A 25,099-nucleotide genomic window follows, 5' to 3' on the forward strand; every position below is an offset into this window, starting at 1 on the left:
GTAGCTTTGCTCTGGAACTTGAATCCAACCATTCACAACAGACGTACTTTCTTGCTTCCATCGATCAACCTGTCAGATCAAGATCGACCACTCACCATCCGCATGATGTTTCCGTTGAGTTTTCCAGATCTGACCACAAGCGAGACATTCGCGAGAACTTTGTCATGACCTCGGATACCTCGTGCCTGTGCGTGAGCAACGACGAAGGGTGGGCGCGAGAAGACGCGGTGCAAGAACGACTCACCTTCGTCAATGACGAGTTCGAAGTCCAGGCCAAATTTTCTCCGATCGGTCTCGCGCCGCGATTTAGGTCCTTTCAGCTGCACCAAAATCATGCAAGGAAGGTTTCCTATTTGTGCATTTCGCCTCCAAAGATGTAACGGAGAACTGGGGTTGGCCTTCACAAGAACGTGCCACTTCCGGTCCCCTGTCATGTCAGGCGTTTTCTTTCACACCTTCGATCTCGATCTCGTGGTCGAATCTGTTCCGTCCAACAAAGCACGGTCAGATCTTGTACTAACGACCTTTTCTTTCTTTTTACTTCTGTCATTCCGAAAAACCTTAGCACAAGTCACCTGCCCCAGAGTATTCCCCTCGGTTTTACCTTCGTCATTACTCCAGGCTCACCCTGCAGATGATCGATGCCGGTAAATTGACGACCTGCATGCTTCTCTGTTCTGTATAATAGCGCTTGTGCCACATTTGAGAGACTGCTGTGCCACACCAAGATCTGAAACCACCCGTCGATTCAACAACCTCTGTACTACAGCCGTTAATACCGCTGCAAACATCCCACGCGACATCAAAGCCGCTGAACTCAACAAACACACCTCGACCACCGTCGGCCAGTACATCTACCGCCTCAAGGCGCCAGTGCAGTCAACACAGCCGAGGCATCGACGGGCCTAAAAACCGCATATACATCACTCCACAACCACCACAACCTCATAGCCGGTCTGGTACATACATCACAAGCCAGCATGCCCTCAAAACAATCCTCAATAACAACCCCTGACTCCCTGCCACACAGCCGCATGATTCGCTTTCCAACATTCAAGGACACACCACCACAATGCGCAGCCGACTCGTTACGGCATATCCTCGCCAAGTGCCAGTACACATCGCAACACACGTCCTCAGAACGAAGGTCGAGTTCAACAAGTTCGTCGAGCACTAGCACCAGCGCCGCTAGCAGTCCAAGCACGAGCCGGAGGGGTAGTCCTACGGGGACAGGCATTATAGACACGGCGAGTTTGAGGAGCGAGAGGAGTGGGGAGAGTGTTGTGTCTGTGAAGACGGGGAAGGAGGCATTGCGGTGACCTTTAGGCTCTGGACAGCGGTGGAAAGGTGGGTCCAGCAGCTATGGCCAAGCGCTGGACAACTTGCCTCACAGCCATACCGACACAACCGACGGACGACGTCCCAAGCATCCTTGCCCCTACGAGCTAGACGAATGGCATGCTGTCACCAACGTCTGATTGTCAGCATCTCCCCCGACCACCGACAACGCATGACCCCATCTGGCGTTTCTGGGCATTTCGCATTTTATACCACACCGGCTTTCACAAGCTGTGATCAGAGGGAGGAGTGATTGACTGATACTTCGTAGCACCATCTATGCATTAGTGTTAAGCACGCTACCACATTATACGCTGTCCCAATTTCCTGCACGTCCGTTCTCGAATCTAGTATCTTTAAGTGGACTGCACCTGCCGATTCTTCACTGGCTTCGCTTTCACACCTCGTCAATCCTCATGCAACCAGTAGTGGTTGTATCCTAGCCGAGTTAGTGAAGCGATCGTTTCGCTCTGCGTCGGACGTCCACCTCGCGGAGAGGTATAAGTAGCTGTCTTGTCCTCGTTGTCATCCTCTCCTCTTCTGCAACCATGCTGATGATTCCGGTGACGCATTGTCATGCCTTGTTAGCACCTACTGCTGACTGGTGGGACGAGTGCCTTCATGTTATGTAGAGTTCCCTCTTGAGACCATGTTCAAGAATGTCTTCGTCCAGCTTGAAATGACACCGCTTGCCATGTATCGGACTCTGTGCTAGTGCGGCCGTCTTCCCAAGGCTGCTGGCACACCAATGGAACCTACCTCTAGAAACAAAAGGCAAAAAGCGATAGCAGCACCTAGAATCGAACTAGGATCTTCTTCATGGGAGGATCACCACCTCACCAGATCCGTTAGGACCTGGCTCGTGGTTGCTTCACAAGCTATGGACCCTCGCCGATGTGCTCGCCGTTGCACCATGCTGCTGAAATGGACGAGAAATCGTGAAGTTGTTGATGGGCAAATTCTGAGAGAAGTAAGTATATAGACCTTTCCCCAGTGAAGAATGCTAGTTGTGTCACTGCTCAGACAGTGTCCACCGGCCTATCACCGGCTTAGGTCGCGCCCAGCGCCAGCGACTATAGGACCTGAACAGCAGCAAAATCAAAAAGCAAAAAGGACAAAGCCATAGCAGCACCCAGAATCGAACTAGGATCTTCTTCAGCGAGTGGTGGCGTCAGGTCCATCAGAACCCTCAGCTCATCATGGCCGAAGCCTAAGGGGGGCCTCGCTGAGATGTGCTTGCCGTTGCACCATGCTGCTGAAAGGTTACATGGAGATGACACAGGTGTTTGATGGGCCAGATTTGAGGCATTGAAACATATATACTTTTCCTCGGTAAAGACCATCAATTGTATCGGCTGTTCGATGACGGGCGAGTGAGTCCGGAAGTCGAGATGGACAGACATGGGCGACAGGTGCGATGCTGATCAAACAGAGGTAGGACAAACCAAAGCTCGAATAGGTCGTTCTCCTATCTCGATACGAAATCTGCCATTGACACGACCGCTCACTTCATCTTTAGCCATTACCTCGCCCTTCCAAAGTCCTAAGCGCCGACTTTCGACTCAACCTCCTTAGCCTCCTCCTTAGCCTTCGCCTCAACCTTCTTTCCATCTCCCTTGATCGTAGCCCACATAGACGAGAACGCCGCGCCAGTCGAGCCCTCTACCTCCTTCCGGTACAAGAAAATTCGGGATGTCTGTACGAGGCCCACGAGGAAGAGGCAGAAGTTCACGCCAGCGAGACTGTTGAAATGCTTATTAGTATGGCCGAAAGGAAGCCGAACCCGACGATCGATATAGGCTGGAGGACTTGAAGCACTTACAGCATGTTCTTGGGCCGAATAACGAAACACCATCTTGTCCAGATCGAGCCAGTCGCAAGAAGAGCCATATTCTGCGTCAAGCTCAACTTCTCCGCCGGGCGCAAGAAATCGCTCGCACCAGCAGCCACAACACCCCACTTCATCACCGGCGCCCAAAAGTGCACGGTTTTGGGTCCGATTTCGCTGTTCCAAAAGCTGGGTTTTGGCGCTGCTGCTCCATCGATGGCGGCTGCGTTGACCCCGGCCGTGGTTTGATGTCGCTTGAAGGTGCGCGCGAAGGTCTGGCGGGCTTGCGCGAAGAAGCGCAGGCCTGCTCGCGGGGTGGCCATCTTGTGTAGAGGGTGGTATATGGCCGGTCGGCGGTAGAGCGGATTGTTGGGGAGGACCGCCGCTAGCTCTCGCACGGTTGGGGAGTACGGTCGACGACGGCGCTGGTGAGTCGTAGAGTATGACAGTCGGCAGCAACGATTGTGCTGGCTGCCCTTGTCTGATCTATGTGAGGCAGATTAGAAATGTAGAGCGAGGCCGGGTGTGAGGAGTTGTGAGTCGTGAGGAGCAGTTCGGGTAATCGTTAACTTTCGCCCGGATATAGAAACCATAAATCCGCGCCAGCTCTTTCCCCAGATCAACTTCAATGCACTAGAAGACGCTGCAATGCTCGGGGACGCACACTGGCGGGACTGATAGAGCATTGCGGGCTTCGAAGACTCCAAATTGTCCGGCACAGCTCGCCATGGCTGCACGATACGCCTTCGGCAGCACTCTGCGCGAGGTGCGCTTCCATCTCTGCTCCTCTTCACAAGCTAGCGATGCGGCGAGGTACGGGACCTGTACATGCCTTTTTGCGAACGGCGGAGCTAACATATGGGTCGCAGAACATTCATCAAGCGCGCATACCCTACGATGAAGAAGCACAACCCAGAGACACCCATCCTCATACGAGAAGCTACGGGTGTGGCACCGAAAGTTTGGGCAAGATATGGTGAGGCACACTGAAGCACGTATACCTGGACAACGACTGATCTGTGGCCAGCGAAAGGAGTTGAGCGGTCAGAGGAGCTGTCAGGTGAGTTCTTGAGCCGATTCCTTGAGCCTCTAGCTAACCAGGACAGGTCTGAGTGACAAGGAAATCGAGGACAAAGTTTCAACATTAGTCAAAGCGGAGTCATAGCCATGGTCACGCTGGACCAAAATGTACAAAAACGACTTCTCTGGAAGGCCCATCAAGCCTGAACCTCACCAAACCGATACTGCGCCCAAGACATCGACCCCTCGGGTAACGTCCACAACTGCTTCCCTCTATCACCCCCCGCGGCCCCAACACCAATATGAATCGGCAACAAATGCTCAAAAGTAGGATGTGCCTGCCTCGCATCCCTCCTCTTCAACAATCCCTTCATCTCCTCATCCCTCTCACTCCCCGGCTCCGTCTCCACCGCCTCCCTCAACGCCTCATCAAACGACTTCGCATACGGCATTGTCCCACCCCCGCCCCTCACCCGCATGAAATCCCTCAAATTATGCACCGCCATCCCACTCACAACCACCACCACATTCTCCTCTCTCAACTTCTGCACCGCCCTTCCCAACCTGATATGTCCCTCCGCATCAGCCTCGTCCTCCAACAAACTGACCTGCACGATCGGCACGCCCACGGGATTCTTCTCCGGATCAAACATGATCTTAAACGGCACAAACACGCCATGATCCAAGCCCCTCTCCTCTTCCACAACCTCAAACCCTCCCTCCTTCAACAATCCCCCCACCCGCTGCGCCACCTCCTTCGAGCCCCGATTCGGGAATTTCTCCGCATAGTAGTGCCGCGGAAACCCGTAGAAATCGTATAGCAGCGGCTCTGACTCGGAGTAGTTGATCTCAATCGTGTTGGGTGGGCCGCGGGAAGCCTGCCAGTGCGCGGAGAAGACGACGATGGCAGAGGGACGGACTTTTTGGGTGATTTCGGCGCCGATGGCTTGCAGGCGGGGAAAGACTGGGTGGCTGGTGTCGTACATTGTGGTGGGGCCGCCGTGGGAGACGAAGTAGACTGGTGTGCGGCGTTTTGGTGGTGTGGTAGACATTTTGCTGTGCAGGATGGCTGACAGTGCCGTACGAGTTGGGAGCTTGTACGTGATGCTGCGGATGAATGCCAGGTTTGGCAGAATGAGTGCTGTTATTGATAGCAGTATGCTGAGTACGGTAATTAATGTTGTGGATCTATGCATTCAAGATGCTCTAGGATCCACGTCCCTTTATAGTCCTGATCAGAAGAGTTTCTTGATGTTGTAAGCAAGCACGCAACAGTCCACGAGACGGAAGGTGCACCTCGACGAATTGTCGGGATGTTGCCTTATTTAGGCGAATTCTTAAGCAGGTCATTCAGTGGGGAGGAACGGGATCTGTTCCGCGCTACTGATCAGCATTGGGACGTGTATGAATCAGCTTGCTTCACTTCACACTCTGACCATTTCGCTTCAAGCTCCTTCAGTACCGAATCTCGTGTGCTTCCACTCGGACGTCTCGGAGTCTCGGGTCCGAATTGTGCAGTGGGAGAGATCGAGGACAGAGTCGACATGCTCATGCTCACCCCTTTTCTGCCCTGGTGCGCTTGCCTCCAGGAGCCTCTGCCTGAGGTTGCTGGCAGCAATATGGTCTCAGCAACTGCCAGTAGTTACATCGACGCTACTGAACTGTCGTGTCTCTGATCCTGAGGCCTTCGAGGCTATGACCAACGATGTCTCATCCGACGATGGAGGCACCCGAACAGCTTCGATCTGTAGTCACAACTACCTTGAGTCGCAAGCCACATGCTTCTCTTGAGTATCGGTAGGTATGGCCCTCACCTCACTCTCAGACGCAATGCAGGCACCTCAAGCCCCTCATCTCCTTCAGGTATATTTGCATTCACTCCCATTCGGCCAGTCACTGATGCCTATGAGCACTACTTACACATCTGCTTCGTTCTATATGACTTCTCGCCCTCTGCACATCTCCCTTCGCACATAGTGTCCGAGTTCTCCGACTTCCAAATCACACGAGCAAAGCTCTGATTTGCTCAGCTCCTTCCCGACTGACTGATCTCGATTCCTCCAGAGTTCGAACGGTTTCAAGACTGATCTGCCAGGCTCTGAAACTCGCACACAGCGAAAGGTGGTAAGATGTCGTCGCCTTGGGAGCGGCCGTTAGAGGCTTTGGAACACACCATAGGAGGTACACGTACTCTGCTGACTCGTATGGGCAACCTATCATCGACAACCAGCCGCGACAAATCCAGGATCAATGAGTTGGAACCCCAGCTGAATGAACACTTCCAAGCCGTCAAGAACGTCCTTGAGACGGACCTCTCAGGAACCCTTTCTTTGCCCACACCCACATCAGATCCAAACGTGGACCCGACTCGAAGTACAGATGATATCAAAGCGATCAAACATCTGCAGGGCTGCCTGAACAACGCCAAGAAGCAGATCAAGGACCTCAAAAGTATCTCAACACTGCATCTCGGCGCAGTCAAGCGACAGAAACAGGAATATGATAGTCTGCTTCGACACTTAACTGGTGTTGAGACGATCCTTCACTCTAAATCGCCCGAGGAGGTTGGCAGAGCACAGGAAATCGAAAGATAAGGAGGAGGCACAGAAGAGTTCCGAATGTATTGCCGACCTCAACAACAGGCTCGCTGAGAAGGAAGGCATTATTACGGCGCTTCAGAGTGGTCAAGACGGGTTCGAATTTGAGGACGAGGAGAATCAAGGGACTTCGGGGCAGAGCCATCAGCAGGTTGCGATGGAGGCTCTGAAGGAACTGGATGATGCAAAGTCGGCGGCGCAGCAGAAAGATCTTCACATTAAGCAGCTGGAGCAGGCTCAGCGAGCGACAAGCGACAAGAACGAGAAGCTCAAAGCCGAGGTCCTGAAGAAAGACAGCCACATTAGGGAGCTTCAGCAGACGCAGCAAGAGGTGATCGATGAGAACGATGAGCTCAAACTGAAGGGCCGGAAAAAGAACGCCCACATCAAGAAGCTAGAACAAACACAGCAAGCGATGAGCGAAGAGATCGGGACGCTCAAAGCCGAAGTCCTGGAGAAAGACACCCACATCGAACAGATCCAACAGAACCAGCCAGTGGTAAGCGATGAGAACGAGAAGCTTAGAGCCGACAGCTCGGAGAAAGATCTTCGCATCAAGGAACTCGAACAGAGCCAACAAGCGACGAGCGAAGACAACGCCAAGCTCAGGGCTGACATCCTCAAGAAAGACCAGCAGCTCGGCAAGGTCAAAGAGCACGGCACCAAGCACACCGGCAGCAACATCCCTAAGTACGTTGCCACGATGACGAAGGACTTCGCCGACGTACCAGAAGCCGAAAAGGCCGAACTGGTAGTGCAGCTGGTCGGAGATGCTGAAGCCGAGGAGGGAGAAGGTCGACTCTTGCAAAGATGGCTCAAGAAAACGCTGAAGCGTTCTGCTAGCAAGGTCTGCAAAGCTTGCACCAAGCACGAATTTAATAGTGACAAGCTGGAGAATCAGCTGGCCGAGTCAAAGCAGGAGATCCAATATCTATGGCGCCAAATGATCCGGCTGAGGGCATCAGCTGATCGCAGTTCCGTCGAACCAGCCAGCAAGCGACCTAGAACGGAATGATGTCTTTGCCGCACAAGCCCGTGCGAGTTCTCAAACCGAGACGATGCCTTCGTCGCTGGACGTGCCCGCCCTTCGAGTCTACCTGCTCCCGTCCTGGGACAAATGGGCAAGGGTCTCAATGCAGCGCATACGGGCAGGAGTGCGTGAAGCACACGTTCGCCACGGTCTCGAAGGTCTGGAGCAAGAAGTAATTGGAGGTCGAACTATTCCAGCATATGCCGTTGCTGCTATGGCTACAGTGAAACCTCAGAGCATGTCAGATCATCCACATCTAATCAATATTAGCCATACTGATCCAGTCCTCAAAGCAGGCAATTCCGTTGAGCACTTAGCTGGAATACCAAGCGAAATTCCCGCGAGCACCCTGATTTCGACCTTCGTTCTCATACAATGCCTTCGCCATCTCCGCCCTTCCGTATCTTGTGCATTCATCCGTTCCGAATCGCCTCGACCTTCGCTCCTCAGCACGACACGGCCTGGCATACTGCAAGTCTTGACGGCTTGATCTTTCGTAAGTATTGTACGACCTGGGCCTCTTTGCTGATGCACTTAAGGTAGACTTAGCTCAATCTAGCAAGGTAGGGTCGGCAAACGGCGCCTCTCCAGTTCCGAGGCCACTTGTCACCCAGAGGAAGCCATTTCAGAACAAAGCCTTCACGTGAGCAAGTGTCACCGTTCGGTGGGGCATTGTTGCCTAGAGCGCTCTGTCTGTTGATGTCTTCCCTTCAAGCTTGCAACGCCACCAGCCACTGTCTCTCCATTACACGATACCACCTTCTGAATCTACGACAGAAATCCTGGCACGCATATGACGATGGCCTTTCAACGTTTGTCGCTCCTCACCAAAGCATCGACTCCTAGAAGTCTCGCCTTACTCAAAACTCCAGGCCATTTGAGGTGTGGCCCGCAAGTGCGCAGCATGAACATCACCTCGACCCAGCCATTGGAGCCCGATTTAGCAGAATGGTACTGGTCCACACCAGGTTCACAACGTCGCATTGGATTCAGAGAATGTGCAAGTCTCGCTTTCAGGCTCCGCAAATTCCCCTGCGAACTGAAAAAGGTATACGAGAAGGAGAACGATCACTATGAACCAGCCGACGTCCTAGAGATATACAACCAGATCCAGAAGCTCGAGCACGCGCTTCATGCCTACTGCAGGGGCACGAGTCGGGATGATCTCCTCGAGGATGCACGCGTCGCGCTGATGGAAGGCGACATCAAAGCCGCGTTGGTAAAGACCTCAAATCTGCAGGAAAAGCACTACGAGGCAACGACAGCCCTCAGAAGCAAGGTTCAAGAGATCAAAGAGATCAGAGCACAGCTTGTGCAGACAGAAGGTGCCCCTGGTGATCCTATCCCCGAGGTCGAAGTAAAGAAGGAGAGGAGTGAGGTCCGCGAAGAAGCTTCGCGGCCTCGCCCGGGCACTGGGCCTGCAGAAGGCGCCGCGATGAAGGTATTGGCTGAGCATCATATGTCTGACGAAGCGGTCCGAGCATTGATTCAAGCCGGGGCTGACAAGATCCGATCCGTGATCCAAGTCGACCTTGACAAGCTCCAAGCCGAGACTGACAAGAGAGTCCAGTCGGATGCGCGTCTTCAGGAACAAGTACGAGAGCTTCGCCGTAGTCTAGATGCTGGATCACACGAGAACCTGTCATCATGCCCAGCCGGTCCCAGCGTCAAGCCCTGACTCGAAGGAGGTTGTCTCGAAGGAGGAGGTTTTCGACCACACTTCCGGCATCGAGGCCCTTAAGCAAGAATGAGCGACATCGACAAAGATGTGCGAGTTTCGCGAGCAGCTACACACATCGTTGAGTGGCTCTAACGACTGGTCAGAGCGATCTAAGACCAGGGATTCGAAGCGGATGGCTATCGAAGGCGAATGTATCTGAGAAAGTCGCACCTCTGCCTCGGCCGTACAGTACTCCTCCATGGGTTTGAGCAGTCAAGGCTATCTCAGGACGATGCCATCTCAGAACGAACGCAGCCCAGATCAGATCATGTCTCTAGAAAACAGAGCTGCTAGCATCAGATCGAAGCGAGCCGATTCGTGGCGGAAGCAACTTAAACCGTACGCAACCAAAGCATAATGCTGCGTCTTCAGGTAGCAAGTAGGCACAGGCACAACCAGCAATTCTCCATTCCCTTCTCATGGTACACTTCCCACAGCCGAGCCTCCTCGATCTCTCGTCGCTCATGCTACCTCGAGCGAAGCGATGAATCTCTCACCGTAAGCCAGGTCTCGTGGTCCAAAAGAGTCCTCCATCGGCGTTATGCCAAGTTTGACCCAGCTCTAGTCTGGCAACCTCGAGAAACGTGCCCTCGGTCCCAACACCCTTGCTAGCTAAAACCGTGCCGCCACCCGCAAACGATCGATTTGACGTAGCCGGATCGAACCTCCATTGAGTGCCAATATTCTTAGCTAGAGAGCTCTTTATAAATTTCGACTTCATGTCATAGGTATGGCATGTTTACATGCATCCTGGCCGCAGGCTCCACAAGCGCGTCTGCTCTTGACATTATCCTCATACTCGATGCGCATATTAGAGAGACAGAAGACTAAATCTGTTCATGTTGCAGGCATGTCCATTGGGACAGGCTGCCTAAGCCCACCCACGCACGCTCGATGCTCGACAATAGCCTTTGACATAGCGTATGGGCTCGAAGCCTTTGTACTCCCTGATGTTAGAAATACTCTTCTCCGCCCAGCTTTGGTCGCCCTCGAGGTACTCATCAAGCTTGCCACTCAAGCGACAATTGCCCATCAGGTAAGGCCAGAAGAAGTCCGTGAACCAGACAAGTACCGAGGTCAGGAGATCATCGTGTGAGTGTACATGCTCGAAGAAGATGAGTTCGCCACCAGGCTTGAGAAGTCGATGGACAAGATTGATCGTGGCTTTCAGTTCTTCTGGTGGTGCTGAGCAAAGGCTTTTGACTGTGACGATCGTGTCGAAGAGGCCGTCGTTGGGAATCCTCTCGTCCTTGATGAGCCCTTGTCGTACCAGTGCCGGAAGGAGGGACGTGGGTTGAGCACCGCAAGTGAGGACTGTGTACTGTTCTAGACCAGCGGCGGCACAGTTCTTTTGCAGCTTGGTATGGAGGTTTTCATTGGGCTCAGCGCCGTATAGGTGAGTGATCTGTTCTGGTCTGTAGTGTCGTGCTTCTGGACTTCTTGTCAGTTATCGACATCACCCGTAGGTAGATTCTGATGCATCAGATAGACGATATTCTGAAGCGCTTACTTACGATCACCAGTCCCAGGACCAAATTCGAGAACGGTTCCTCTTGCTCTTCCGAGCAGGGCTGAGATGTAAGGTTCTTGATATGGCACGGCGGCCATCATAGGGCCAATCTTAGCCCATAGTCGCGAGAACCATAGTTTCCGGAATTCCTCTAGGTCGAGTTTGTACTTGAAGAAGTCAAAGATCAAGGCGATCAAGAAGAATTTGATCGATTGAGATATCAGCCATGCGGGTTCCATGTAGGATACCAGACGAGCTTTGATGGGAGCCATATTGCTGAGCGCGGAAAGTGAGAGTCAGTGAAGCTGTACAAACTTTATCGATGCCGACGAAGGACTGGACTGGGAGCGACGTGGCAGGACAATCGCCTGGTCAGCGTCAAAGCCAGAGCCCTGAGACTCGATATACTGGATATCACTATGGTGCGTACTCAGGGAGGCCTTTGCAGCAGGTACAATATGGTCAAGGGAAGCAAAAGGTGAGAGTAAAGCAGTGGAAACAAGGAACAGACTGAGTTCAAGCGGGAGGAGCTCTTTCTCGTATTTGCCTCGGGCTAGATCGTGCCTACCCGTGGCAATGCGGCGGAGCTGAGCAAAGTTGCCTGTGCATCTCGTGATGGTCGTCCGAAGACTGGCTCGACTTGTCTCTGACAGCCGCCATACCTGAGCGGGCGGTGAAGCTTTCCACGTGAGGTGAAGAAGTCTGTTATCGAAGGTGCGTGGTCGAAACACAGGGCTTGATTAGGCTTGGCGTTGCGATAAGCGAGTGACGAGTGCCTGAAGAAGGCGCCGGAAGGCAGCAACGGTGGGCGCTGCCTAAATCCAGGGTTTGCCAGGCTGTACTGTGCTTCGTACGGGCATGTACTTGACGTTCTCCGGTCGATCGATTTCTCGGGCAGGGAGGGCGCTGTGAGTCTGGAACTTTTTGATTTTGGTTCTATCTACCTATCTAGAGCTTTCATGGGCTCAATGTCGGCCCATATTCACCAGGACAATGCTGAACATCTAGTGACTGTGCTGGACACGATCTTCACTGCCGCGAGGCACGTACTTGACTGGCACCAGAACGACTACCCAGCCAGGTTTCACGTCAGAAGGGCCCTGCGTAACTTCTTGTTTTTGATCCTCAGAAGAAAGGGCCGGTCAAGGTGCCCTTCCACCATGCGTTCACCTAGCCCGCCATATAGGTGCTCAAAACACGTTTCGCATCCTCACTGAGTCCCTCGGCTGACTTGCTGATTCGGCCCGCATGCCGTCTGTCAGCATCAGCAAGATAGCCGCCTACCCAGTGGCGCAAGTCGCCAATTTCTGGGAAGGGGTCCACAATCGGTTTTCTGATGGTGTTCAAGCTCGTGAAACCCACACCGAAGCTGGAATCCTCAACGTCTTGTTCATGGACCAGGTCATCCTTTGGAGGAGGTACGGGAGGATTTTCCAGCAGCTTGAGTAACGTGTTACACGTCAAGGCCCAGCCTTTCGGGTAACGCTGCACGAAGGCCTCGCTGTCTGCGAGACTCTTTGTGAGGGACACCGCTGCAATCTTGCGGTCTATTGGCCGAGCGAGCTCCTGGGTCTTGGGGAGGATGATGGAGAGGTACAGGCCGCGGAAGATATCTTGGTTCTGTACTTTGTCCGTGGCAGCGATGAAGAAGTCCGCACCAAGACCTTTGTCATCTCGTGAGGCAACGAAGTGGTAGAGACGTACAAATCGCGACGTAAAAGCCACAGAAGGGTTCTTTTGCAGGCGAGTGAAGATGATGTTTAGTATTGGGACCCAATAGTTCTCGAGCGCGGCGGGTGAGAAGTTGGCAATGGCGATCTCGAGGAGCTCGAAAGCGTAAGCTTCAAAGTTCTTGGAAGCGATCAGCTTCTGGAAGATGCCGAGTACGTTTTCGATCTGGCCGCTGGCTTGCATATCGGCGGCGGACCGCATGATCAGTGCGCTGAGCATACGGACGAGGGCAGGAACATTGCCACGCTGTTCCCACAGTGCTGGAGCGAGGATTGGAGCAATCAGCGGCTGAAGCATGTCGGGTAGCGGTTTGTCCGGCTCGGCTTCGACGATGGCGGCAAGGAGTTGGAACACATAAGGCGTGAATTCTTCCACACCGTTCCGGAGGACGTCGGTAAACGGATTGAAGAGAGTCTTGATGAGCTTGTCATAGTCCTCGCTGTTGGCGAATCGGACGACGGCGCCCAGAGATTCGAAGTGGTAGTAGTAGAATTTCGGGTTCGAGGGATTGGTTGAGATGATGCGTGTGATGCTGGCCAGGTGGTTGAGAGTAGACTCGAAGACTGCAGGAACGCGATTTCGGATGACTATAAGGACTCGCATGATACAGCGCATGAGGAACTCGTTCTCTTGCACTTTTTGCGGTGCTGGATCGCGCTCAATGAGGCTGAAGAGATGTTCGAGAAGATCTTTGGCCAGAGGCGCGATGTTAGCCGGCTCGATCACTGGCTGCCCATCTTGGCCATACATGGCAAGAACGCGTTCCACCGTGACAGCTGCATATGTGTAGACGCAGTAGTTGCTGTTCCCTAGATGATTGACAAGCATTGACATGACCTGTTGCCACTGCTCGCGAGTAATGATACTTCTGAAGACGTAGAGATATTTGATGGCATCCACCGACAGAAGTGGATGTGCGTTCTGGTCTTGGAGATCTCCAGCTAGATTTCTCGAGAAGAAGTCGCCGATGTCGAGCGTCTCGTTGGTTTTTGTAACGCCGTGAGTCGATGTTGCCTGTCCCTTAGCAGCTGTAGCGTAGAACAAATTGGTCGCGGTATCCTTTGATCGCCAATTCTCTGCAGGATTCTTAGTATAGTCCTCGAGACATTTTCCAATGACATTCATCGTGATCTGAGTGACCGATGTCTCGAACACATCGCTGAGTTGGCGCAAGAAGTCTGAAGCTGCTCTTCTCCGGGTCTCGCTGTCTGAGCCTTCTAGATCTCGCCGGATGAATTCGATTGGTTCGTCCTCGAACATTTCTATGTCGGAATCTCGTAGGGCCACATTGGGAAGTATGACTTTCTCCACGATCTGGGACTGGATGCTTGCGTCACTGAAGACCTGCGCTTGGCTGTTGATACGGCAGACCGACGTCAGGAACAGTAAAGCTTTGCTGACCAGGATGTCGTTCTTTGAATCGGCGCTTGTCGTCGTCAGGAGCGTCCACGAGCTTGAGACGAAACCAGGAATCTGGCCCGAGAAATCCTCATAGTACTTGGTCGTGAACAAAGTGAGCACCTCGAACACGTTTGCCTTAACGTTTTCCAATGGACCAGTCTCCGACTCGTCATCGGTCTGTAGCAAGGTATTGTCGTATGTGAGATATTTGAGGAGGATAGAACCAATGCCAGCCAGGTTGTCTTCGAAAACAGGCGACAGATCGTGACACGAGAGGTCGTAAAAGATCATGAGAATGAGATCAAGCTCGGTGAATGCTTTGGTCAGGTTCGCTTTGTCATTGCTATGGGCCTCGATATAGGCATCCAAGCTCTGCCACACGCTCAGAAAAGGTGCAGCAAACTTGCTCAGCACGTGGTTGATCTCTGTGTACAGCTCGTCGGATCTGAACAAAGGTCTCCAACGCCCAAAGATGGAATGCGCAACCTGGAGTACACCAATGTTGACAGTCAGATCCTCTGGCTTCAGGCGTGACACCAAGTCGTCGACGAGTGTTTCCCATCGCTCCCAGAAATCGCTGTCCGCGATGACACTTATGGCTTCACCCAATTGTGTCTGTATACCAGCCGGGACGTTGGTCATGAGACCAATGATCTCTGTTTTGATTGATGTGACATCTTGAGGTGCGAGCTTGTAGTTACCCTCCACATCGGTCCAATTCCGCTTGATGAAGTTCTTGAAGAAGAGGGCGCTGGCGAGTCGGGTATTGTAGGAGAAGGCATCGGTCGCAGTGATCTGAAGTAGCTTGAGAGCGAAGCCGGGCTGCTTTTCTTCGGCGCGGATCTTAAGCTCGGACTCTTTATTGGTGCGCGGATCCAAGCTGGCATCCAGCAACTGCGCCAAAGTATCGAGCGACGCATGATCAGCAGTTCATGGTCTTACTGAGAACCCCTCGGCCGCTGCGGAAGGAACGACAGTTGGTCTCCTAGTAGATTGTACAGAACGCAGCAGGCAGGAAATCAGCCAAAACACAAAGCAATGAGGTAGAAGGCAACCGCAAGTGAACGACGTACTTGAAACGGCAAACTGTTGTCACTGCACTACCCGAATTCGTGGACCAAAAAATTAGAGGCGCCCGGAGACGTGGCGCAACTCCAGGTGTGGCTTGAAGGCACGACGTCAACTTTAGGCTCTCACGGTTGCACTTTCCCGCAACAATAAAAGCCAATGGAAACCGAGTTGATGGAGTCCAACCAACCGTGACTTCCTCTTCAAGTTCGCGAACCATGAGTCGTTATCTCCCAGTCCTCCTCGTCATCCAGTATTTATGACTTCAATCCTACCCTTCATCACTGACCAGTAAAGAACTTTTCGCAGTGCCTGTGTACGATCCAGTAAGCAACGGCATTCTCAGGACGACTCATCCCACCACATCAACACCCAGTACATTTTCTTAAACTTCCGCGCCAGGCATCCACATCTTGAGGACAAAGCCTCACAACGAGAATCCATCAATTCCTGAGACCAGCTGTTGAGACATAAGCCCAAGCGATAGATCAAATACTCGCTATCGATCAAGGCAGCGTGTGGAAGCGCTACGGCCAACTCGCCATGGTGAGCAGGCCTCGTCGCCGGAAGACGACCCGCCGCTCCCATGGATGCTCTGGACCTCAATGCGGAAAAGTTCAAACAGGATGCAGCATATGCCAGGCAATGGGTTGCTGACTATGCGCAACTGACCGAGAAAGAGGAGCTGCCCACTTCTCTTCTTGACGTTTTCGAGCGTTCCCCGGATGTGCTGACAGAGTACGCCGATTTCCTTGGCGATGCATTGCGGGACTGGTACAGCCGTCTAATAGCGGCGGTCAAAGCGAAGCGAGAAAGTCCCCAAGATCAGACACTCAGAGTGGCAGCGGTCTCTGCATCGAGGGACTTCACCTGGCTGCTCGCGTTCATCAAAAAGTCGCTCGTAAGCGTCAGCCCTGCACAGGACACCAAGAGGCCACCGTGTCTTCGATTGACACAGCAAATCACTAAGCTGGCGTTAACCTCGAGAGAGCCGAGTGACATACAGTATGCTATCGACATCCTCATACTCGTTGTGCAACGGTTTCAACTGCCAGAAGAGTCCTTGGAAGATGCGCTTCGAATACTTTGCGCTTCAGCAATGCGCTTGCAGCCCATCCCAGATCCGCTTCGCCAGTCTTTCCGTGAGATCATGGAAGGATCATTCTCCCGTCAGGCCATGGACGTCATGCTCGAATTTGTCGCGAAACCGACTGCCGAAAACAAGGCTGTCGGACTCCAGGTTGGACGCGGATCGTTACGACTCCTACAAGGCATCGTGGATCTTAGGGATGAACACGGAGCTTGGACGCTAGATATGCCGAAGCTGCTGACTTCGACGCAGCTTGCAGCATCGCAGCATATTCTTCGGTATACACCTGATCTTGTGAACACTCTACATGTTGTGTTGGCTCATGAGTCCCGCAAGGCACAGTTGCCGGAGCTCAAGATTGCTGAACTTCTCTCGGTGCTCCAGAACTGCTTGCAAGCAGAGTCGCCCGATCAGGAAGTGAGCTCTTCAAGCGAGCGGTACACTGAAGATCGAAATGCTGGAATCAGAGCTATTGGGAACGACATTGAGGCATCATGGAGAGCCCTAAGTATGCAGCAGAAGACCGATGTGAGCGACTATGCCATACAGAACCCGCGAATGGTGTCCACGGAGCTGTTGCGGTCCTGTCTAGACTTCATCAGTGAGGGCCAGCATCTGACCTTTCAGACCGAGCGTTGGCGCGAAAGGACTCAATGGATTCTGCAGCATATCATCAGAGATGGCGACCTGCACCCGGATGGACGTCTTAGTGCGATTAAAGCTCTGAGTCAGGCCATGACGGCTCTGGGCCCGACTCCTTCTGATGAAGCATTCAAGGACAGCGTCGAGGTCGTGATTGGAGACTACAAGAAAGTCCTTCTACTTCAACTCAAAGACGAAAAGGACAAAACAGTACTCGCAGAGATCAGTGATGCGCTCATTATTCTGGCAAGACGTGGGGGATGCACAGTGTATATCATGACAGAACTTACTCAGACAGTGATCGATGGACTTCCCACGAAAGGGCGTGGGAAGAATGCGCTTTTTGCCACCAGAACGCTTGTCACCATATTTGCAGAAACATTCGAGCCTTCCCCGAAGCTCGCCCTGAGAGCCTACAGTGGTCTCGTCAAGATATCGAGCCTTGATTGTCCGTTCCGCGCTGCCCGTATCGCAGCTATGCGCATCTTGTTCAGCCTTCGCAGCACTCATGATGGCTTTGTCTTCATTACCGACGACATGAGCGCAGGATACATTGCAACAGCTCTGTGCAGAACACGAGAGTCTGCGGAAGCATTCGATAACGGAGTCACGAATTTCGATCGGCACTCGACAAGTTCTTCGAGCATATCCAATCCGACAGGTCCTAGTTATGAGCCAACCTGGATGTTCGACGACGAGGACAACTTAGCATCGCCACGCACCAGGCCCTCGAAACACATTACGGCGGACAAAGTATTGAGTAAAAGCAACGCCGATCTGACTCATCTAGACGTGACGGCGTGGTTGTTGGAGCTCATTCGGGTCATCCAAAAGGACGATGATTGGGAAGTCTACAGCTGGGTCATGGTCAACCTCGGATCTCAGCTTGCGAATGTCAAGCTGTTTTGCTCATCGCTCGAGACCATTGTATTCCTACGTCAAGTCGTATGTGCTCAAATCAACGACTACAAGATGCACGAACCGCCAGTAGCATCAGGTCTGAAGAAATCCGATGTGGCTATGTGTCTGTTCAACATCCTCACGCCACTGATCGCGTATGCCACTAAGCGCGGCGAGGTGATCCAGAAAGAATTCGGGGACGAGCTAGTGAAAGCCTTCCTCAACGGCGTTGCCAGCCAGCACTACGAAGGAACCGCTCGAGGCTGCATCCACGCACTTTCCATCTGCATTTTCGAGATACCGTCCTCGGTTGCGTCGCTCTTTCCAAATATTCTGGAACGAGCATCACGCAGTATGACGCAGTCGCATCTTACACTTCACATGCTCGAATTCCTCTCGGAAGTGGCGAGTCTAGAAGAGCTGCATTCCAACTTCATGCAACAGGAAGTTGCGAAGATGTTTGGCATGTGCATCCAATTTCTGGAAAGAACACGAGAACAGGCGACGCTGTCAATGAGCAATGTACAACCAAGAGTGGCAACGCCGTCGAGACAAAGCGGTGTCACTCTGAAGCGCCCACCATACAGAGCAGCAATGATGAAGGATGTGGGCGTACCACAGTACGCCTCGGCTCTCGCGTACCACACGATGATCCGGTGGTTCCTGTCGCTACGTCTGGAAGTCAGAGCTCGTCTAGTGTCTTGGATCGTTCCCCGCTTCATCTGGAAGAGCAGCCAAGGCGAAGAGATGATTGATGAGCAAAGCGAGGTATTCATCGACATGATGCAACGCACTGCGTTTTCCGATCTCGGAGAGACGCAACCCAATCCGTCCTTCTCCAAACCGACCGACGGATCTATCTCGTCAGCCTCATGGGTAATGGGCTACAGTATCATCACCGCCGAAACGGCAGGTCACACAGGTTTGACACAAATTACCAAACGGCAAGCCTCTGGCACCACGCACGCCATCTACCAACAGCTGACCACCAAGGTGCCCGGACATCTGGCGCCGTCCAACACCGAGATCCAGCCTGGCGCCGAGAATGACGGACCGCCGACGGAAATGCTTCCAGCTCACATTTTGCTTCAAATGGTCTCCACCGCTGCACCCATTCCAACAGAAGATCAACCAATCACTCTTCCGCACGATGACTTCGTCAACCGGGCCCTGACCTCCTTTGATCGTATACCAACCGTCGATAGCCACAAAGCCGGTGTCATCTACATTGGACCAGGTCAGACCGAGGAAGCAGACTATCTTTCGGCCGGCAGCGGGTCGGCAGATTATGACCGCTTTGTGGATGGACTAGGCTACAAAGTCGCTCTTGAGGGCGATCTCGAATTCAACCCGCAGGGCCTGAGCCACCCACGCGATGGCAGCACCACAGTCGCCTGGCGAGACCGAGTCACCGAAATGGTCTTCCTGATCCCGACAATGATGCCACCCAACCCGAACGACGACCCAGAGTGGCTGCACAAGAAAGCACACGTCGGCAATTGCTTCGTCAACATCATATTCAACAACTCCGGCCTCCCCTGGGACTTTGAGCGTCTCCGCTCGCAGTTGAACTACATCAACATCGTGATCACGCCCGCAGATACCATCGATGAAGTCGATGCTATCGATACTAAGAAGTCACCGTCGATGCCAGCCTTCTACCATGTCCAAGTCCTCACAAAGCCCTCTTTTCCCAACATCTCGCCTGCTGCAGACCTCAAGGTCATTTCTGCGACTCAGCTACCGAAGTTCGTGCGTGTGCTCGCAATCAATGCGAACGTATTCGCACAGTGCTGGCAGACGAAGGACACGGATAAGGAGTTTCCAAGCAATTGGCGGGAGCGGCTAGCGCAGATCAAGCGGCTGAAAGCACGTATGGCGGTACGGATTGGTAGTGGAACAGACAATGTGGCTGGGGCTGGAACGACGATGAGTCCTCCGCCATCATCGGGTGGTGGAGGAGGTCGCAGGACCCCAGCACCGAAAGACGATACGGGTGGTGGCGGTAAAGCTGATGGAGCATTGGCTAAACAGTTGGATTTCGGGCGCTGGACATTTTGAGAGTGCGGATGACAGTAGCGTACAGCTGCGGAGAACAGGACATCTCAACTCAGCAAAGCAGGTAACAGGAGCAGTGCATCATCGGAAAGGCAATGTGCATATAGTGCGGCGTGTTCACCATTTTTTCGGATACTGTCGGGGTATATAAAAGTTCACATACCACTATCCGCGGTCCATCCACATTTCATGGCATGACTTCAAATTCGATAAGGCTGATGTGGTAGTCGTACCTAGCATGATCAGATATGGGCGCAGCGAAGCGTCGGACTGGCGCAAGACACTGTCAGGGCTGTTCACGCAGCGAAAATGCATGGGTGTGGGTTGACCTCCCTCGAAGGCTGTCCTGAGTCAACCGGTTTCGCATGGGCCATGTCCCCAAGGCTGTCACCCGGTCTTGTACAAGGCCTTGTTCGCCGCGTAGTCATCCGGTCTCGGCAAAACTCAAAACTCTGGTGACACTCGCGATCCATTTCACTGTGACGCGTTTCTCTCCACATCCGCATTGCAATCTTGCAGTGCTGATCTCAATGAACTTCACTTGGCACGTTCGGACTGCTGCAAATATAGCCGCTGGACTTTCTATAGTCGACACTGGCCACTGGCCGTCTCGATGATGAGATGCAACTACCTACACGCCAGTCGAATTTCCTGTAAACCGAGTCGTCTTGCGCAGTCCTCCAGACTCTTCGCTTGTTCGGCTGCGTAGAGCTTCTCTGACGACAGCACCGAGCATCCCAGAGCCTGCTCGAGACTCGCTTGATTCCCAGCGGGCAGCGACACAGGCATGCCGTCCTGATGGTGGCCATCACCAAGATTTGACCGGAAGATGCCTGCAGCAGAGAAAGGAAGAAAGTCTTCATACGTGATGGGGCTCGCAATGAGCTTGCCCTTCGCCATCAACGACGTGACTGTGTCACTGCCTCGCGCCACGCTGCCAGGTGTGTCTGCGGATCCGACGACCTTGAATGTGCAGAAGATCAGGCCCTGTGCCAAAAGCTCGTCAAGCTGATCCGGGAACGCCTTGAAAGCACTCGAATAGCCTTGATTGCCTCCAATACCACGGGCTTCGATGCCTTTCGCGAGCACTTCATCATACAGCGATCGACCTTTGCTGGTCAGTGCAGCTCCGCGCTCCTCGATCTCTCCGAACCGAGCTGTATGGCTGGCCGCGATCAATTCGCCATTGTCAGTCGGGAATTCGATGTCCTCCTCAAAGGCTAGGAAACTTGTCTGCCGCAGTAGTATCGGTATCTTCCGCGCAGGCGGACCCTCGATACTGCTTTTGACATTCAACTCTGCCGCCTTCATTCGATGTTCCGCAAGGCCAATGTCCAAAACGCGTGGAGTGAGATGATTGATATGCGCAGTGTTGAAGCAAACGATATCAGCAAGTATCGGATGTTCTGTTTTCAACATCTGATACTCCTCGCGGCTGGCACCAGCGACTGTCTGCCAGCGAAATGTTCGGATGGCCTCTAGCACAAATATCTCGCCTTGTGCGGCGGTCAAACCCCCCTGGCTCTCCCCTATCTCAATCAATTCGAGAAGCTTACGACTGAATATCTGCCGTTGTCGCAGTAACTTTAAAGCCACCTCGCGCGTTTCAGCGCTCAGCAACTCCGGACGAAGCAATGTCGTGAACACACGGAACGGGTTCTTCCCGAGCGCCACGGCATTCACTGGTCGGAAGGCTGTTGCGTGCATGGGCAAGCCAGCCACGGACAAGTCGTAGTAGTCCACCGGGTACAGGCCGATCAGAGCGAAGATGCGTCTGACGGTCTGCAGCTCGTGCGCTGTGCCGAGTCGAATGGCGCCGTGTCGCTCGAGGTGGAGGCGTTCGGTGATGCTGAAGGTCTCGCTCGTGGCGACTTCGTCGTTGACTTCTCGGACAAGGTCTATCAGCGTGCCGTATGCGGGTACTTCGTGTTGATACATTGTTGACATCGCCAGGGCGAAACTGGTTCGGAGTTCATCCTTATCGCAATAAGTGGTAGGTACTGGATGCTCAGCCCGAGCTAGTGGTGTCTGGGTCATCGCCATGTTTTGGAAGCCTGGGATGGTGAAGCCTCACAAACGGCGATGCCTCATATCTATATTTCCCGCTACGAAGTCGCTCGCTATATCTATACCTCATATCCAGATACGGAATCACCCGCTAAGACCCGTGGTATCCACTATCCCGCACCTGTCGCCAAGAACTCTCGGAATCCTGCCGACCTCCGAATGTTCAACTACACATAGGAGGTTGTTTTGCCTGGCGACGATTTGTGACGGGCAGGATGTTGATGCAGCCCCCATGTCCGCCTCCCCTTGCTTGACAGTACTCTGATTCAGGTAGCAAAGCGCCATGGGTTGGCAACACCCGTACGCTCCTCCTCCTTCACAATGGCCTTGTTCTTGCGCATAGCCCACCAGCGGACCATCAAGCAGAAGATGACTGTCAGACCACATCCCACAATGATGATTCCACCGCCCGTCTGGTACCTTGGCTCCTGAGACCGCAGGAAGAAGTACGGCGAGAACCAATGCGATACAGCTGAAACGCAATTCGCAAATGCCACCAGCGCCGCACGCTTCGTACGTGGGCGAGGCACCACTGTGGTTTCCCATGATAGTTGGAGCTAGAGGAGGCGTCAGTGCGTGATCATAAATGCAGATATATCAAAACACAGGACGAATACTCACATTCAACCCGAGGAATGGGCCAGAACAGAGGAGGATCAACCCAAAGTATCTTGCTCCAACATTGAGAGTCGATATCAGCAGCACCGCGCCAAGCATGCACGCCAAAATGCAGGAAACAATATGCCAGCATGCCTCACCACGTCGACCGGATGACCAGGAAACGGCAAGGGTGACGAAGTAAGCGATGATGTATGGTGGAGCTTGCACTAGGTAGGTCTGCATCTTGGTGAACCCTAGCGTCGCAACGACCTAGCCGCAACGTTAGTATCCGTCACAGCATATTTACTGAAGGGCGTACCGATGGGAAGAAATCCTTGAAAGATTGTGCCGTCACAAGTCCAAAATGCATGCCTGCGAACATCCAGGTGAACGGATCTGGAACGGGTCAGTCGGAAAGCTTCGTTGCGGTGTGAGGAGCGCAACGGGACAGAGAGCGGACTGACCTCTCATCGCCAAAGCAAACCCTGACCAGTAACCACCTTCGTCATCCTCAGAATGACCGCCCGCTGACACTTTGACACGATACTGTGCCATCTGGCTTTCTTCAGGCGTGAAGAAGTATGTACCAGTGTTGTCTGGCCAATTCGGCAGACCCCAGAATCCGACTACTGCTACTAGGATACTCACGATACCTGGAACGGTTAGCTGTGCACTTTCTGACCAATGTCAATGCCTGGTGCAGGAGGACCAACCTTCGATCAAGAAGAACCACTGCCATGCGTGCAAGCCAGCGATGTTATCCATGTGCTCGAGAATGCCCGCTGCTAAGAATCCAGAGATGACGTTCGATATGATATTGCCGGCGTGCCAGATTCCCATACGCAGTGGTGATTCTTCTTTGCTGGGACGGCATCAGCATGCATACACAGGGGATGGAAAGTGCTGAGTGACTCACGTGTACCATGAGCTGGTAAGGAGAGCGACACCGGGTACGAAGGGACCTAATGAAACCCGAGTAAGTAGTTGCTCGAAGCACATCTCAGAGAGTGCGCTGCATCAGCCTCACCTTCGAAGACTCCAACAAGAAAGCGACAAAGCATGAAACCCCAGGCGCTCTTGACTGCTGGCATGGATATAGTGAGGACGGACCAGCCGAGCATGACGGTGGGAAGTAGGACGCGTGGTTTGCCCTTGGCAATGATGACGTTGGCTGGTACTTGTGATATAATATAGCCGACGTAGAACAGGGAGATGCCGGCAGACCACTCGACGTCGCTCATGTGGAAGTCCTCTTGCATACCAGCAAGGCGGGCATTGGAAACGTTAATGCGGTCAAGGTAGCTGTTGAAAGCTTGTCAGCGGGGTGTCCAGCAGAATTGGAGTTGCGAGGCGGCATACTTCATTAGCAGCATCATCGTAATGGTGGTCAGGAACCTCCAGTCGAGTTTCTTGACGACCTTCTTGTTCAAAGCTGCCAGCTCCTGCTTGGACTTGCCAGCGAGGAGGTCATATTGCTGGAGCCAAAGCTCTTCGTTGGCCGCTTGAATGGACTCGACGACCTCCACGTCGGCTTCTTTGTCCATTGAAGATCTTCGTGCCGGCTGGGGCGTGGATGGTCTTGCCTCTGCTGGGGAGGATGAGTTTGCGTTTGCTGCCATCTTTGAGGTACAGTCCAGGCTTGAGAAAGGGGAGGCGAGACGGAGAAGAGTGCGCGCTGGCTTTATACTCCATGTCAACACGTTTCTTGGAAGTCGATACCCCATGGTCCGAGTGTTCAGGCATTGCGGAGTTGGACATCGTGTTCGAGAACCCCGGACACAGAGCGCGCCAAGATCAACAAAGGTTTGCCCAGGCCCGGCGCAACACCTTCGTGAGTCCTGGTGCTCATGTTCTCCTGCTCAGAGGCGAGCTGCAAAGGTGCCAAGGTGGCCCCATCGGCAGCCAAGCACAGGTGGCTGCATGGACAGCGGAAGGGGATGCAAGCCAAGAAGGCCATTGTACGGAGAGAGCGGGCAAGCGGGTAGCATGGTCATGCGAAGTGTTCGGTATCATGCCGAAACATTGATGATCATGAGGGCGGACAGAAGTAGGACGCATCATTCTTGCTGCACTGCCTCGATCGTGGGGTACGCTGGATACTAGGATATTCAGCGCACTGGAGAAAGACTCGGAATCTTGGCTTGATCGTGACGATGTGCTTGAGGCCAGGCCCGACGAACGAAGAAAGAACGACAAGTGATGATCACGGTTTCCCGGGGGGTAAAACACTGGGTTGAGCGTTGGGAAAAGGCACGGGGGAAGTCGTGGAGGAAGTCGTCACTGCATCAAGATGCGAACTAAGAGCGTGGAGAAGCAGGGAAGTGCAACTTCGTCGTAGTAGGTAGGCATTATAGTGAAGGCGCGAGGCGAACTCACGCGAGACCGGGCGACCGGAGGATTATCCAAAGCCGGGTGACCAGATCATCGCTCAGGGATTTGCATTTGCTTATTCTTTCATTTATCTTGCCCGTGACAAGCCATGACCAATTGTCACAGAGC

At 53.2% G+C, this 25,099-nt stretch overlaps 10 protein-coding genes across 10 annotated transcripts; 4 read left to right on the plus strand and 6 right to left on the minus strand.

Moving 5' to 3' along the window:
• Window positions 1–2,881: 2,881 nt before the first annotated feature.
• On the minus strand, window positions 2,882–3,489 carry AB675_109 (Mitochondrial pyruvate carrier 3; the record flags this gene model as incomplete). Its single annotated transcript, XM_018139810.1, has 2 exons — window positions 2,882–3,080; window positions 3,161–3,489. 2 exons carry the CDS (start codon window positions 3,487–3,489, stop codon window positions 2,882–2,884), a joined length of 528 nt encoding a protein of 175 aa, XP_017997755.1.
• A 404-nt stretch (window positions 3,490–3,893) lies between these two features.
• Window positions 3,894–4,331, plus strand: AB675_110 (NADH-ubiquinone oxido 10.5 kDa subunit; the record flags this gene model as incomplete). Its single annotated transcript, XM_018139918.1, has 4 exons — window positions 3,894–3,979; window positions 4,036–4,142; window positions 4,194–4,226; window positions 4,273–4,331. The coding sequence occupies 4 exons, from the start codon at window positions 3,894–3,896 to the stop codon at window positions 4,329–4,331; spliced, it is 285 nt and encodes a 94-aa protein (XP_017997670.1).
• A 52-nt stretch (window positions 4,332–4,383) lies between these two features.
• AB675_111 (4,5-DOPA dioxygenase extradiol) lies at window positions 4,384–5,238 on the minus strand (the record flags this gene model as incomplete). The annotated part of the gene is made up of 1 exon (XM_018140026.1): window positions 4,384–5,238. One exon carries the CDS (start codon window positions 5,236–5,238, stop codon window positions 4,384–4,386), a length of 855 nt encoding a protein of 284 aa, XP_017997732.1.
• A 1,077-nt stretch (window positions 5,239–6,315) lies between these two features.
• Window positions 6,316–7,798, plus strand: AB675_112 (uncharacterized protein; the record flags this gene model as incomplete). The annotated part of the gene is made up of 2 exons (XM_018140132.1): window positions 6,316–6,750; window positions 6,794–7,798. 2 exons carry the CDS (start codon window positions 6,316–6,318, stop codon window positions 7,796–7,798), a joined length of 1,440 nt encoding a protein of 479 aa, XP_017997652.1.
• A 919-nt stretch (window positions 7,799–8,717) lies between these two features.
• On the plus strand, window positions 8,718–9,491 carry AB675_113 (uncharacterized protein; the record flags this gene model as incomplete). The annotated part of the gene is made up of 1 exon (XM_018140243.1): window positions 8,718–9,491. One exon carries the CDS (start codon window positions 8,718–8,720, stop codon window positions 9,489–9,491), a length of 774 nt encoding a protein of 257 aa, XP_017997630.1.
• Window positions 9,492–10,404: 913 nt separating this feature from the next.
• Window positions 10,405–11,315, minus strand: AB675_114 (uncharacterized protein; the record flags this gene model as incomplete). Its single annotated transcript, XM_018140353.1, has 2 exons — window positions 10,405–10,964; window positions 11,048–11,315. 2 exons carry the CDS (start codon window positions 11,313–11,315, stop codon window positions 10,405–10,407), a joined length of 828 nt encoding a protein of 275 aa, XP_017997771.1.
• An 898-nt stretch (window positions 11,316–12,213) lies between these two features.
• On the minus strand, window positions 12,214–15,463 carry AB675_115 (Importin alpha re-exporter; the record flags this gene model as incomplete). The annotated part of the gene is made up of 2 exons (XM_018140461.1): window positions 12,214–15,069; window positions 15,434–15,463. The coding sequence occupies 2 exons, from the start codon at window positions 15,461–15,463 to the stop codon at window positions 12,214–12,216; spliced, it is 2,886 nt and encodes a 961-aa protein (XP_017997746.1).
• Window positions 15,464–15,829: 366 nt separating this feature from the next.
• Window positions 15,830–19,936, plus strand: AB675_116 (uncharacterized protein; the record flags this gene model as incomplete). Its single annotated transcript, XM_018140570.1, has 1 exon — window positions 15,830–19,936. The coding sequence occupies one exon, from the start codon at window positions 15,830–15,832 to the stop codon at window positions 19,934–19,936; it is 4,107 nt and encodes a 1,368-aa protein (XP_017997730.1).
• A 624-nt stretch (window positions 19,937–20,560) lies between these two features.
• Window positions 20,561–21,976, minus strand: AB675_117 (uncharacterized protein; the record flags this gene model as incomplete). The annotated part of the gene is made up of 1 exon (XM_018140677.1): window positions 20,561–21,976. One exon carries the CDS (start codon window positions 21,974–21,976, stop codon window positions 20,561–20,563), a length of 1,416 nt encoding a protein of 471 aa, XP_017997705.1.
• Window positions 21,977–22,266: 290 nt separating this feature from the next.
• On the minus strand, window positions 22,267–24,219 carry AB675_118 (putative transporter; the record flags this gene model as incomplete). The annotated part of the gene is made up of 8 exons (XM_018140787.1): window positions 22,267–22,557; window positions 22,622–22,870; window positions 22,920–22,996; window positions 23,065–23,253; window positions 23,314–23,462; window positions 23,517–23,562; window positions 23,628–23,902; window positions 23,960–24,219. 8 exons carry the CDS (start codon window positions 24,217–24,219, stop codon window positions 22,267–22,269), a joined length of 1,536 nt encoding a protein of 511 aa, XP_017997668.1.
• Window positions 24,220–25,099: the final 880 nt, after the last annotated feature.

Source organism: Cyphellophora attinorum (genome assembly GCF_001299255.1).
Source record: "Cyphellophora attinorum strain CBS 131958 chromosome Unknown Contig22, whole genome shotgun sequence".
Taxonomy (NCBI): Eukaryota; Fungi; Ascomycota; class Eurotiomycetes; order Chaetothyriales; family Cyphellophoraceae; genus Cyphellophora; species Cyphellophora attinorum.